The 14,821-nt window shown below is 34.1% G+C and overlaps 1 protein-coding gene across 1 annotated transcript; it reads left to right on the top strand.

Moving 5' to 3' along the window:
• Positions 1 to 394: 394 nt before the first annotated feature.
• LOC117320671 lies at positions 395 to 13,184 on the top strand. Its single transcript, XM_033875187.1, has 10 exons — positions 395 to 541; positions 1,073 to 1,273; positions 2,351 to 2,472; positions 3,473 to 3,605; positions 4,370 to 4,492; positions 6,214 to 6,390; positions 6,757 to 6,879; positions 8,327 to 8,512; positions 9,497 to 9,581; positions 10,110 to 13,184. The coding sequence occupies exons 1-10, from the start codon at positions 469 to 471 to the stop codon at positions 10,897 to 10,899; spliced, it is 2,013 nt and encodes a 670-aa protein (XP_033731078.1). The 5' UTR covers positions 395 to 468; the 3' UTR covers positions 10,900 to 13,184.
• Positions 13,185 to 14,821: the final 1,637 nt, after the last annotated feature.

Raw genomic sequence — 14,821 nt, 5'->3', positions numbered from 1 at the left:
ATATACTTACTCATAACCATAATTTTTTTGTACATTTGTACTATCTGGAAGTCCATACTGGGCAGACTCCATCAATTGTACGATCATTATGATCAGAAACGTGTTACACTTACAACCATTACCTCTAGTACGAGTTCAGGTTTCAGCTAACCTGCATCAAAATTGAGGCCACTGTTACTATAGATAGATGTCTGGTGACATTTTATTGTCCTGTGTTCACTCTTACAATTGATATGATAGCATTTTCCTGGCTCGATCAAATTCTTTATTTATCAGATATTAATATATTTTGTTAAATTACTATAAACTGTTAACCACAACTAGTTTCTCTTATTAAGATATCTAGTAACGTTTTCCTGAGCAATATTGTAACATATTTTATTGCGTATTGGCTTGATTGTATTTGAATTTAGGCAATAAACTAGAGGCAACAAATGGACAAAGTATGCCGCATATAATGTACAACATATGAACTTGGATAACATGGAAAAAGGCCTGTTGTGGATCACCGCCCTAGTTACCAGTATTCTAACTATACGTGGTAAGTTATCATGTTCATGTGTGGTGTTAAATTGATAAAGAATTACGTTCTTTCATAATAAAAGCTGATACCAAATTACATCTTAGGCCCTTTGCATTACTAACGATTCCTAGAGGGCTGATACAGGTGTATGATGTCCTTAGCATCACTTATGGGTCCTTGAAGTCAGATACAGCTGTATGATGTCCTTAGCATCACTGACGAGCCCTAGACGGCTGAGATAGCTGTATGATGACACTTGATAAATTATTTAGGCCCTACAGTATCGAACTATCAATTTGAATTTAATGGTACTAATATGTTATGTCTTTTGAAAAAAATCCTTGAACCTAAAGAGTGGTTTCTGCCTTACGCAAAATGAAATAGCGTTCGACTATCTTACTTCAATAATCTAAATATCAATGTCGACGCGTATAATAAAATGATAACAATACCATACATTTATATATCAACATAAGTATTTATCTCCATTGGAAAAAGCTTATTATGCAAGAGAAAAAATATTGTTCATGAAAGAACTTTCCTTTTCAGGTGATACGTCAAACGTCACTTATGAGGTGTTTACTAATAGTACGACATGGAAGGATGCTGCCAATGCATGTAATCAACTAAATGGAACACTGATTGATTCGTCTGAGTATTTCGAGAATGTCAACAATATAAACTTGTCTGAAAACAACACTTATTGGACAAGCTCATTCTCTTTCCTGACACAATGGGTGGAGTTGATAGGTAACAAAACACCATTTTGTCGTTTTGACTAATCCACTATTTTACTGTTTGGTTAAGCCCCGTTTGATTTCCCCAATACCCTAGCATCACTGACGAGTTCTAGGACGAAACAGCTAAATGAGGTCACTAGGCTCACTGACGAATTCTAGAAGGACGAAACAGCTAAATGAGGTCACTAGGCTCACTGGCGAATCCTAGAAGGACGAAACAGTTGCATGGTGTCCTAGGCCTAACTGGCGATTCATAAAAGACGAAACAGTTGTATGGTGTCCCTAGCCTCACTGACTAGTCCTACAAGAGTGCAACATCTGTATGGTGTCCCTAGCATCACTGACGAGACACAGAAGGACGAAACAGCTACAAGATGTATATGGTGTCCTTATGATTCCATAGTTTCACTGACGAGTCCTAGTAGGACGTAACAGCTGTATGGTGTCCGTAGCATCACAGAGGAGTCTTAGAATGACGAAACAGCAGTATGATGTAATACCAATGGCTATATTGATGGTTTGTTGTCCTAAACTAACAAAGTTTGACAGTTCTTAAAAAAACTTGAAATCGAGGACACTACGGACTCTTCAACGTTAGCGACTGGCATCATGCAATCTTTTCTCAATGCGTCACATACAAGGCCAGCGTGCAGCTAAGTTGTTTGAAGCGTGATTATTTAAATTCCAATTTTTCCATTTCTAGATAGAAACATTCCTGCATTTCCAAGTTGAAGTGCTTTCATGTTCCGACTGATTTGATTTTCTAAACAATATCATGACTACAGCAGGAAGTATTGTATTGCCTTATGCGATATGAAGTTGATGCTTGTTCTTATGTTTCGTGGTTCCGTTTTCAGAACACTAACTCTCATTTTGAGAACTTCCATTACCTGCCTATATTATTCTGGCGGTTGAAAAAGACTCTTTCTCATTTCCATTTTCCCGATGACTTTATAATAACGATTTCCAATCGTTATTATAAATTGCATGATGTTGAATCCTACATTATCATTTTATGCGATATATTTAGCTCTGAAACTGAAACTCTGCACAGCAACATGTTTTAATATTTTATTTTTGTTTATAGGTTGTTTCTACATTCGAGTCCAAAACTTTACAGCCGTTTGCATACAGCATAACGATAACAGTATAGATATAGGCTGGACATGTTATGCATATTGTGAAAAACACACATCCTTTGGAATTATAGTAAGTACAGGGTGTTATGAATGTCATATTTTTTTAAGAACATATATCAGGTGCCAAAAGATACCGGTGCTTGCAATTATTGTTCTCTTCTTTTCACACCAGATTTATATACATTGAATTATCGACCTAGATGACGCAATCAATTATGATTTTCATGTCACTTCTAATCGGGCGTTATGTTTTTAAAGAAAATAGTCCTTATATAATTGGAGTTCAAATAAATGTAATATTTCATCTCCAAGTTAAGATTTATTTAAAAGTTGAAATTATAAATTCTATAACTTTTTCATATTTCATCAAATTGCTATAAAGCTGTTTGAATGAATACAGTCATTTGTTTGTTGTCCATCGTTGAAAAGACTATCAACAATGACTATGTACATGGTGAATATAATGTACGCATTTACATACAATAACACTTACAATGTCTCTGGGAACGACACCAACATTAGGCTCTATGTGTCGCACACTTATCAGTCAGTACACCAAAGTTCAAGGTTGTTAGAAGGTTAAAGGTCAAATTCAATTTTCCTCATTTCTGATGTCGACATGAGACAAATTGAGGCCAAAGATCAAATTGAATGATTTATTCGATATCCGTAGAAAATGCAATTTTATGGGTTAAGAATTGTAAATATAAATGGCAATACTGTATATATTTTACAAAATATCATATATGTATCAAAAATTATATAGATTGTATATTTCCTACAGTAGGCACATTGTCTATCAGGGTTTTTACTCTCATTCCTATGACAGGAAGATTATAATTGATGTAAAAAACATAAAATAACTTTATTTCCACAGAAAATAAACTAACGTATTCAAGTATAATTCATATTGTAGATATGAGTATTTCTACGGCAATATTCTGTTAAAAAGTTGCTGTTTTATTATTTGCCGTTGTTCTTTATTCAGAAACATAATGCATAAAACAACATGATTTCGTGTCTGCAGTTGTTTCCATTAAAAAAAACACGGGTATGCTTGTATTTTCTAGGACGACGTGTGCGTGTGTTTTTCTGAAACCCCGTCGAATATCAGCATTCCTTCGTCCAACAAATGTCCATCATGTTCGAATAGTTCGAGCTTTCAGTGTGGCGTGGGTGGCTACACCGCCTTATACAAAAAACGTAAGTTACTTTAAGAATTACTATGTCACAGAATATCTGTCATACAACACTGCCGTTTTACAAAAACATAATTAAGACATACTAAAATGTTACTGTAATGTCATATACATATCTACATGTCATTTTATATTCGTGTTGTCTAAACTAATAAAACAGAGACCAATGTCACATAACTCTACGTCTGGAATGATAACGACAATGCCTATTCTTAAATCTAAAAAGACTCCTGTAGTGGAATGTTTGTCATTCATGTAAGTGAACAGAAACTGAACCCTATAACCTTTCATTGATTATATTTCATTGTCATTGTCCCAATATACCGGTAACCCTACCTAGTTCGTATGGCACTTCAGGTTTGAATACCATCGCCCTATCATTCAGGTTGTTATGGATATTATTGTTATGTCAGAAGTATAATATTGATGGCCACTGACACGTAATGGAATGATTGTAAAATAGAGAAACTATTAGTTCAATGTTGATGTTGCCTAAAAGCCATCTTTATAGTTTTTTCAAAATCGATTGGGTATATAACAGGTTAAACTAATAACTAATATTCCTTCAAACCGTTTAATGACATTTTTATTTAGGAAATGGAACACAATTACAGTAACAAAATACCAACTCTTTTACATTATAGTAATTCTAATTCGAAATCGAAAAAAGGAGTATATTTGCATAGAGACCCTTGAAAAAGAACACGGGTAGTAAGACCATCATGTTTTGTTATACAAAGACACGTCATATCATCAATTTGTCTTCAGGTAATGATATTCCTGGAACTGGAATGTGTGGGTCATACAACTGTCAACGTGACAATGGAAATGTCTCTTCGTTTGGATATAAAGGAGAGTTATGTGAAGGTTTCTTAGAAGTGCAGTGTAATGGTATGTACTACAAGTGTAGATGTATTTAAGATAATAAAATGACGTCATTATTTTGAATGCATTTAAATGTATACAAATCAGTACATTTATACCAAAAGATCGATTTGGAATTTAAAGATAGGATTATCAGATTTTGAGTGTATCAATCTGAAAATATAACTTTTGTTATGCACTTCATACAGGGTGTTTCAAAATATCTGATACTTTATAAATCCCGATAACTCATTTCATTTTAATCATAGGAAAATTATATATATACCACAGAAAAACACATTTTCTAAATTTTATTCTCATATCTGACCATACTGAATAGGGTATTAAACATTTGGTTAATAAAAGGTACCTTTTTATACCAAATGTTCCAAATGACGTCCATTTTGGTCAACGATCTGGTCAATTCTACGTCTAAAATTATCAATTAGTAATGAACATGTTTCAGTAGAAATTGCGCGGATTTCTCTTCAGATAGTCGCTTCAGGTCCACAGTGTTCACAGGATGTGGAATATATACTTTATCCTAGACTGCGCCCCCCCCCCCCCCCCCCCCCCCCCCCCCTGTCTCTAGAATATTAAAATTATAAATAAAATTATGATTTTGATCCCTAGGATATGTCTTATTCTAGACAGTTTCCAACTAGGGGGGCAGATAATCTAGTTAGTTAGAAGTTAGCTTGGCAATTCTTAACAAGACAATTTAGGTCTGGTGGCCAGTCTAACTTTATCCCTAAGATACCCCCACAAAAAGACATCTAAAGGGTTGAGGTCAGGTGAATGTGGTGGCCACTCTGTATGGGTCTTCAGCGATATAATCTTTCTTCCAAAAATTGAATCCAACCCCTCAAGAACAGTTCCTGCTGTATGTGGTGTTGCGCCATCCTGTTGTAACAGCACTGATCTAATGTTATGAGACTTTTTTTTTGCAAGGCAGGTAAGACTTTTCTTTTACGAAGCTGGAGGTAGCGATCAGAATTAACTGACATGGCGTTGCCATTCGTGTCCTCATAGAAAAATGGGCCAATAATTCCAGTTGAACTAAGAGCCGACCAAACGGTTACTTTTTATTCTATGTAGGGGTTTCTCTGTATATAATTGTAGGTTTTCAGACCCCCAGAATCTGAAATTATCAAATCGAAGTATCCTGTAGACACTAGAGATACTTGTGTTATCACTGTCTATGTCCTTTAAAACTTGTCGCACAGACTTTTGGGGAGTTTCCTCAATTACTGTTCTCACATTTCAATATTTTTCTTAGAACGAGCACATTTAGGTCTTCCCTTGTTTGCATGTCTTCCATCAGCAACTGATCCCCTGCTTAATCTGCATTATTGACATCCTCGGCATCAGGCATCTCTGGATACTTTGTATGCATACATCTCGCCACTGTTATAGGTGAATTAAACTGATAAAACAGTTTTACTGCTTCTGCCAGATGTATGTCAGACACCTCCATCTGTGAGATTGCCTGTTTTATGAGTCATATATGACATCATAGATGACGTCATAGATGACGTTATAGATGACATCATAGATGGCGTCATATTTTCCCGAACTATTTTATTAAACAAAAATTGTGAACAATTACCTATCATATGGTGTATCAAAGCGTTTAAATTTGATGAGAAGTGACTGAGAAAAGTCAATTTAGAATGTATCAGATATTTTGAAACACCCTATATAATGTATTCATTTAGCGTATTGTTAGCGCTCTCTGTGTGTTTAAGGCGGCTTTCAAAGTAATGGAGGTGTCAACTGGATGAAAGCAAGACAGGTGTGTGAGGAAAAGAATAGTTTTATCTTACGGCATCCTGTTAGTGATTGTAAAAAAGACCCATCAGACAGGACACCTTATTGGGATAACATTCACAGAGACAACGCATCGTTTACCACAGGATTCGAATGTAAGCTTTTCTGTATCATTCCGACATTCCGAATTTTGGTGTATTTGTCAATGTTCACTAACACATCCGTAGTAGTTTCCTGTTTTTGAAATTAATTTCAATATGATATTTCTCAGTACTAATGTACGATTATGAATTTCAAAATTCCACCAGCTATCGGACGGCATTCAAATTTAATATGAAAGCGAATTCAACGCAGCAGTATATACTATTCAAGCTGTACCTTTGAAAAGGAAACACATACTACTATAAATTCATTTCATAATTCACCTGTTATAGAATAACCATTTTTTGTAAATGATATCTTTTGTGTATGCCTTCTGTGCGAAAGACCAGCCTACACTAATGTGTATATATTCATTTCAGTGAGATCAGGGATACAACTCCACCATAGAGAGCTTTTAAAATGCTCTTCAGTAACGCCTGGCGAGGGTATACCAGACTATGACAGATGTAATTCCTCCAAGGCTGGATATATTTGTAAAATAGGTATTTATCTATTATAATGTTATAATATCGTATATCATATTAGTTAAGACTTTTAGCAGATACATTATACATGCTTTAAATCAGATGAGTATACAGGTGTGAAAAACAGCCTTTTGATACACTTGTACATTGTAATATTATTCTTGATCAACGTTATTTTTCATCAAAACATGGCCGGCAACTTCCGGCGATGAATATTAAGTATGTAAATTTGGTAGTCAGCATTCTAGTTCCCAAATGCTATTTTTGCTATGGTATTATCAAATTGATACTTGGTTTAGGTAATTTGGATTTTGGATATTCACTATTTTGACATTATCTTAAAAATGTATATGTTACATTCATTTGATTAAGAGGTGAGAGAAAATCAGGTTTACATGATAACACTGCAGATGTCAACTGTTCTATCGGTGAACCTCTCGCAAGTTAATTTTCCAAATCTAATATAGGTTAAAGTCTTCAAATTGAGAGTTAATACTAGTAATACGTCATACGAAAGTAGAGCAAGTCACTTAACTTGTATGAATAATACATAAATACAGCAATGACTTCAAATTGAGAGTAATTATTGACCAATCAAAATCACCTTTCGTGTTGAACTTTGATTAGTAATTGATTGCAAACGAGTCAATAATTAGATTATAAAACCGTTCACATTGACGAATCAGTCGTGTGGACTAAGTGGTATGTTACTGAAATACTGCTGTTTTTCCCATTGTAAGAGATTTTTTGTTTAGATATTGGCTTACATGAGGTAGGGAATTTTTGTTTGTATTTTTGTACGTTTGTTTTCATTCTTGTAACTTGAATATTGACTTAACTATTGACATATCAGACAATGTTAATCGAGTTACCCCAACGACCGATTTTTATTTTTTTTTGATAAACAAAATATATAAATGTCTAATAAGCTTAACAATTCAATGTAAATTAGTATAAGCTTATCAACGACTGTTTACTTATTTTTAAAAAAATTGTATTTTCAGTTTACCTGTATGTATAGGCATATTGAGCTAGTGACACAGATACCAGGCTCAGTAATTAGCTTAATTATATTGAATGTTTTTGTAAGGCCTTTCACTCTTCACCCAATATCGCTTGTGAATAATTTCAATATAATATGCAATATCACATTCAACAGACCATTTTTCGACAAATTTACTCCACAATGTGTACACGTGGATTATGTACCCAATTAACAAGTTGACATACTTTTACTCTTATTTTACTCTTGTCATGCTATACGAGTTATATGCAAAAAAAGTCTTCAAATTATGAGTAATTACGAAATATTTACACTTGTATAAAGTCAATAACAAAAAAAAGTTATAATACTATGTTTTAATATTATTTATTTACTCTAATAGGTACGGAACATATTGAAGGCTAAATGTCAGTCTAGGAAACTGGTAAAACTATTTTGTTTATTTGTTGATTTTCTTGGTAGAACATCCATCTGAGACATATACACCAACAATTTGCACGATAAATCAAACGGAACCAGATGTATCAACTATTCCGCCGACTCGTACAACAACTGGTGAACCAACATCAAGAGATACTCTCCCTTCAAATAGTGAGCAAGCAACTATATCGCAAACTATAAGCAATATCACAGAGGCAGAGAACATGGGTAGCGTATAGTATTTTATTGTCTGTTTTAATGTATGTGTTTAGTGTAACAGAAAACTAGGTACCTATACCTTTGCTTGTGAGTAACATTTCCGTTCACTTTAAAATGTTATCAACCCATAACGTCAACAGTGACGTCGCCGTTACTAACGTAGCTTTTGATTGGCTCATATAGCGGTTTGGTACTGTCCAAGAAACAAGAGTGCATCATTAAACTTTCACAAGGATTGTGCAATGTTGATTGAATTGTAATGAAGGCATTTGCTTAGAATACACTCCGCTTTTTTTTTTTTTTTTTTACTTTTAACTTAATTATCAAAGGATTACACGCCCCGAAGACATTTTCCCATGACCCTACCTTATATGATAAACAGTATTATGGATATAGTTTGTCAATGGTACTTTATAATATCTTCTCCTAGATAATGATGAACACTATAAGTCAAATTTTAACAGTCCGATTGTTATTAGCCCTGTCCCGGTTTTTTCAACGTGCATTAACTTAAACGAAGTTCCTTGAAGTCAACTGTTCTATAGGGTAAACAGTAGCTAGTTAAGAAGCTTTTCTTAAACTCTGTATTGCTTTCCTTTGGGAAATTTTCAGAAGTAAGGGATGTTGATGAAACTGGGGCCTGATATATCTAACTAAAATATGGCATGATTCTAAATCATTATAGATGATTCCTCTATTCCCATGACAAGCTTGTTAGACTTGTAAAGCATAATTGATTAACAAAACTCCAAAATTGAATTGAAATATGGCCGTTTTATTAACGACGTAAGGATATCAATGTACATATACATTTTACATACATTGTTACATATATAAAGTTTTTTGATAAACCGTAGGTTATCAACATCAAGTCTAAGATGGGGATATGCAAAACGCCACAGAGATAACCTAACCATGGGTAAATCCAACCCAAGGATAGGTTATCTCTCCCCAAAGATATGGCATGATTCTAAATCATTGTATTTGTTACAGTGCTGTATATAGCGATAGGAGCCGGAGTAGGAGGCTTCATCTTGATCGCTTTGGTGGTCATCATCATTTGTACATGTAGAAAGAGGTAAGAGGGATATATTATTTACTAGCCGTTATACAATAAACGTATTTATTTGGCGTACTAAAGTATAGTGCATTACCATTTTCTACGGAGTAGTGCATTAATGAATTGGCACACCCAAAATTCTTGTCATAGAAAACAAAATTTAGACACTTCATCTAGCGCAAACTTGATATTGCGGAAGACATAATATGCTAAAAGCGCTAAAATAATAGTATCGCGAAAATATGTACGTTTACAGTAGTTTTACAAGAAAATATTTGGAAGATAAAAGTGCTGTATATTGGATCCTCTGTGGCATTACAAAAAAAATGGGGGTATTGTTTTAACTACAATGATTATCTAACATGTATGTAAATCGATCGTAAGATGATTACTGTCTTTGGATTTGTAAGATAAGTCTTTATACCAAAGTACTCCAAACGCCACAATTGCATTGAAAATGAAACCGCCACAGATGAGGTAAGGCAAACTTTGCCATAAACTTCCTGAATTATAAATATGAATTCTTATAACCGTTTGTCTGATTAGGTCAAACAGGAAGAGAGCAACTGAAAAAGAAAGCAAGGATAGGCACGACATTGACCTTGATGGCGGACAGGTGAATCATATGGAAGCAGCAGAAAGATACGTCTCAATGAAGTCAGAGCAATCAATAGTAAGATATAAAGATATAGGAAAAAATGGCGGAGACTGTTATGAACAGATTGTCCTCCCAGACGAGGAACCAAGCGAGGGTTTTCCAAAAGTGAACGGTATTGTTTGCAATGGCGACAAAAAACAACGCAGTAATGATGTCCCAGAGACATCAAACGTTGTGGAAGATAACAAAACTGAGGATCATTATGCTGAACTTGATAGCGAGTCTCATCCAAAAGAGAAAATCCGTATACAACCAGAAACCAACACAGTAAAAATCAATGATCAAAAAGAAGGAGAAGACGATTATGATCACTTTGGACAGGCAAACATACGTTCATCTGTTTCCTCTAATTATGACCACGTCCATTTGAGAAATTCAATAACAACGAAAAAAGAACATGAAGATGATACTGAAGACTACGATCATATTCCAGGAGCAGCAGGAAGACGAAATGAAGCGGAAGTAGATTCCACTTACGACCATGCGCAGAACTTTGAATTAAGAGATAGTGCATCTTCAAACTATGATCATGTGGTTTTGTTGGGAGACCAGGAACACTCTGATGCAAACAGAGTATCAGATGACTACGACCACACGACAAATGTAAGCAACGTGGGGACCGAGGACGAGAACAGGGGAAGTAATTATACACAGGTGACACTTCCTGATTCTACCTGATATACTACAATAAATAAATACACTGTAAGCTTACCAACAAATCATTGATATAACCAGCGTTTCGTTTTCTATTAAATGAATTTGAATTGTTCCAGTATATCTGTAGGTGTGACAAAAACAGCAGTAAAGGGACAGTTTTATATACGCTGTGAGCATCACAGACTACACAGCCTTGAAAACATTCTCGCGATATTATGATATCGTAAGTCGTATGATATTGTACATAATGTAATTTGTTGATAGGTATTTACCATTTGTACCGTAAATATCTCTAGCATGATAGAAATTAATTTTCAAATATCATTATTGATTGATTTTCATGTCATTGTTAAATAAATGTGTCAAAAATGATATTACAGAAGTACCAAATATAATAGGTACCTTCTGACTACTAGATATGATTCAAGCTTAGTCGGCTTGGACTATTGATACAAAGTGATTACCAAATGTTTCATAGATAATCCATGTACATGTGCTTTGTAACTGAGATTTCCAATGTAACGAGTTTAAAGATTCAAATGTAGCAGAAAATTAATATCAGCTTGTTAATTTATGTCGTATGTTCATGCGACAATGTCTATAATTCTAAGGAAATGTATTTTAATGACAAATACGCCTTAATGATGTGTTTGTGTTGCTTTGCATCAAATTTACTTAAGGGGGTATGGCCAGGAAATAATGAAACGATTGTCATGAAAATTGACATAAATGATCTTCGTGTTACCATTTGCTTTGTTGCAAGAATTATTATGCCTTTCCATGCTAATTTTCTCAATGTCTACATTTTTGAAGAAAAACAAAACAAAAAATGACTCCAGACTCAATTGGTAATATTCACTTAAATTATTTTATTCTGTTGTCGAGGATTCTTTGTAATGTAATAAAATATTTCCTGTTTTAAGGTCTCGCGGACATAAGTTAATTTTTGTATGTATAGTAATGCTAATTCATTGATATATATATATATATTTGGTGTGATTTATTTCGTATGCTTTGTGAGATTTCTATATGAAGTCATTTTCATATAACATAACTTATTATGAGCCGGTATTTTTGCTTCATTTATTTATGTAGAAAAGGACCATTCAAATAAAATTTTGTCATTTTATAAAATCTTACAAATTACCTTATTTTCACATATTATAGGCATAAACCAATTATATTCTTATTTTAGAACTCAAATGACCAATTGACAAAAGTTTGAATGTAATAAGGTATCAATTATACATTTTGTATATAAATCAAACTCTCAATTTGAAAGGTGCTAATATCTCCATTTGCTGATATATGTTTCTGAGAAACCAAATAACTCGCCTATTTTCATTTTTTCACCTCACATAATGAATCAACATATTGCAGCATTATTATCATCTAGTATCTTCGCCCATTACATATTCATTTCATGCAAGCCAGCACTGTTAAATGTCACCCCGCTGTTGGAATATATGTCTGTCCATGAAATATCACGGAAGAAATTTCAGTTTTATTCATTATTAGTTTTAGGTGGAAGTCAAAAGAATACAGCAAACACCTTTAACCAGAGTCTAAACACGACTAAGATATGCAAATTTATATTCAGGAGTTAAAGAGTTTATAACCGTTGCGTCATATAAGCAACATGTTCTTTAATTGCCAGATAGTATTTTTCCGGATTTCATCAATTCCTAATTTCAAATTATAATCTTAAAGGTTTATATCTGAAAAGAAAATGTTGCTATTTATTAAATGATCACCTGGCCGATGTATACTAGACTGAGCAAGCGAAGTAGACAGGAAGCAATGTCGAACTGGTATTTTATCGAATCATAAATCGTCTACGTACCTCATTTGAAGGTGCTCTCATATGACAGGATACCTTTAATTGGAGTGATAATAAGCTTTATTTTACAATTATTGTGAAATAAGTTAATTCAGTTTGAATTAATCACCCATGTTGGCCCGATTGGCAGCGAACAAAGGATCTTACTTTTATTTGTATTCTTTTTTACGTCCGTCTTACTCGTAAAATATCTTGAACAAGTTAACTTGGTTCAACATACTAAACACATTGGCAGTACTGTTTAAAACTACATTGTAGAAATAGGCACATATAGTGTTCGTCCGATCAAAATATGTATTAATATCTCGAAATTATTGGATGATATTGTAAAAATTAAATTGTATGTATTTCTCATACTACCAAACGTGTTACTGTTAACTATACACTGTGTAATTTATAATAAATATATGATAAGTCAGTAGGTTGAACTACTTCGTATGGTGATAATAAAATGCTTCTAAGTCTTTGCCAAGAGTTTGTTAGTTCCTATTTATGAGTTACTACCCTTGTATATAGAATATTTGTTTGTTCTCTTAAAACAGGAACTTCCTTGTTAATTATTTTAATTGGTCTTTGAAGATTAAAATAATTTCTTCCTGTTAATCTAGATAAGATCTTAGTTATGAAATCAGATTGTATGGTACGTCTCCGCCATATATTGGCTTGCATTGCTTGTTTGTGTATATCCACTGTAGAGAATACATTATAGTACTAGTACGCAAAGGCAAGGCAAGGTAAAATGTCTCGTCATCGACAACACCCGCCATACAAATCTAGGTCAAATTCGTGTAATGTCACTTTCTAATATCAAGAACTAGTGTGGTAATAATGAGGCCATCAGCCATGCCAACGAGCACCGAACACTTCCTAATTTTCTCCAGGACAACATAAATACAATACCCTTCGATGACATGAGGATGTTGACAAAAGATCAAAGGTGAGGTTTCAAAATGGCCTAGAAGGCAATAACGATAACTTGTATGTGCTATTGGCATACGTTGACAAATAGCACTCAAGTCCAAATATGCACCGTCGCAAGGATGTGGTGCCCTTTTTGTGCCAAAAATGAAAAATATGTATGGTTTTCGGGGTAAATGTTACAATATCAATTCTTCCTCTTTTTTTGTTGTTGAGAAAACTAAACATGAGCATGTTGGTAATAACATCGGGCATGCAAAGCCATCAGTTACAATTCTGAATACATTCGGGATATAAGATAAAAATGTGATGGATTTTTATTAAGAAAATTATATTTTCTGAAGGTCAAAACCACAACGTCCATTCGTAATTATGTGCTAAAAATATCTCCAAACAATATGAAATAAATTGTCCAAAAATAATGATTAGTTTTGTGCAAAGTAATTACAATTGATTGACAGTGATGCTAGGTGATTTTTAAAAGGAAAAGGGACATAAGGGAAAATATGCTTGCGTTGAAATATTGTAAAGTGAACTGATATGACAATTGAAATAAAATAGTTTTACTTGGTTTCATTAGTACACAGGGATCTGGAATCCAAAATTATGGCTTCCTCGTCCTAGAATCTTATTTTTTGCTCATGTCAGTGTTGGTCTACATCGTAGTTCTAATTGTCCAAGTCGACCATACCTAATACTTGGAAGATGACGGTTGGTATCGAAATCTACATTACTTGAGGTTTGCCTTAAATCTTTTGACTTTTGGATATAAACATTGTATGTACTTTACACTGCTCATATGCCTCGAGTGGATTTGACATCGCACCATGTCGGAAGTGCCGCCATGGATCCAGCTCTCGTAGTCACCATCAACTGCTGCTAGCGATATTTGGTATGTCCCATGTCTAACTTGGGAAAGTCACAATTATCCTCAGTTGCATCTAGTTTGACAAACAGTGACTTGGCCCTTCTGGTAAGATCTAGCTCATCTTTCACACACTGAGCTAAGGTGTTGTGACACTCCGGCACTTTCATTTTGTCAACCAGTTCCTTTACCAATGCATCTCGCTCTGGTGTTCTGATATATATATATATAGGTCATCGGATTCCATGGAGACAGGCTGTTATTATTCTAACGAGTGTCTCGATGACATCAATAAAAAAGTTGGAGGCAATTTGTGTTTT

Source organism: Pecten maximus, unplaced genomic scaffold, assembly GCF_902652985.1.
Source record: "Pecten maximus unplaced genomic scaffold, xPecMax1.1, whole genome shotgun sequence".
Classification (NCBI taxonomy): Eukaryota; Metazoa; Mollusca; class Bivalvia; order Pectinida; family Pectinidae; genus Pecten; species Pecten maximus.
Note: the sequence above shows the minus strand (reverse complement) of the source record. Positions and strands in the feature narration are given on the sequence as shown.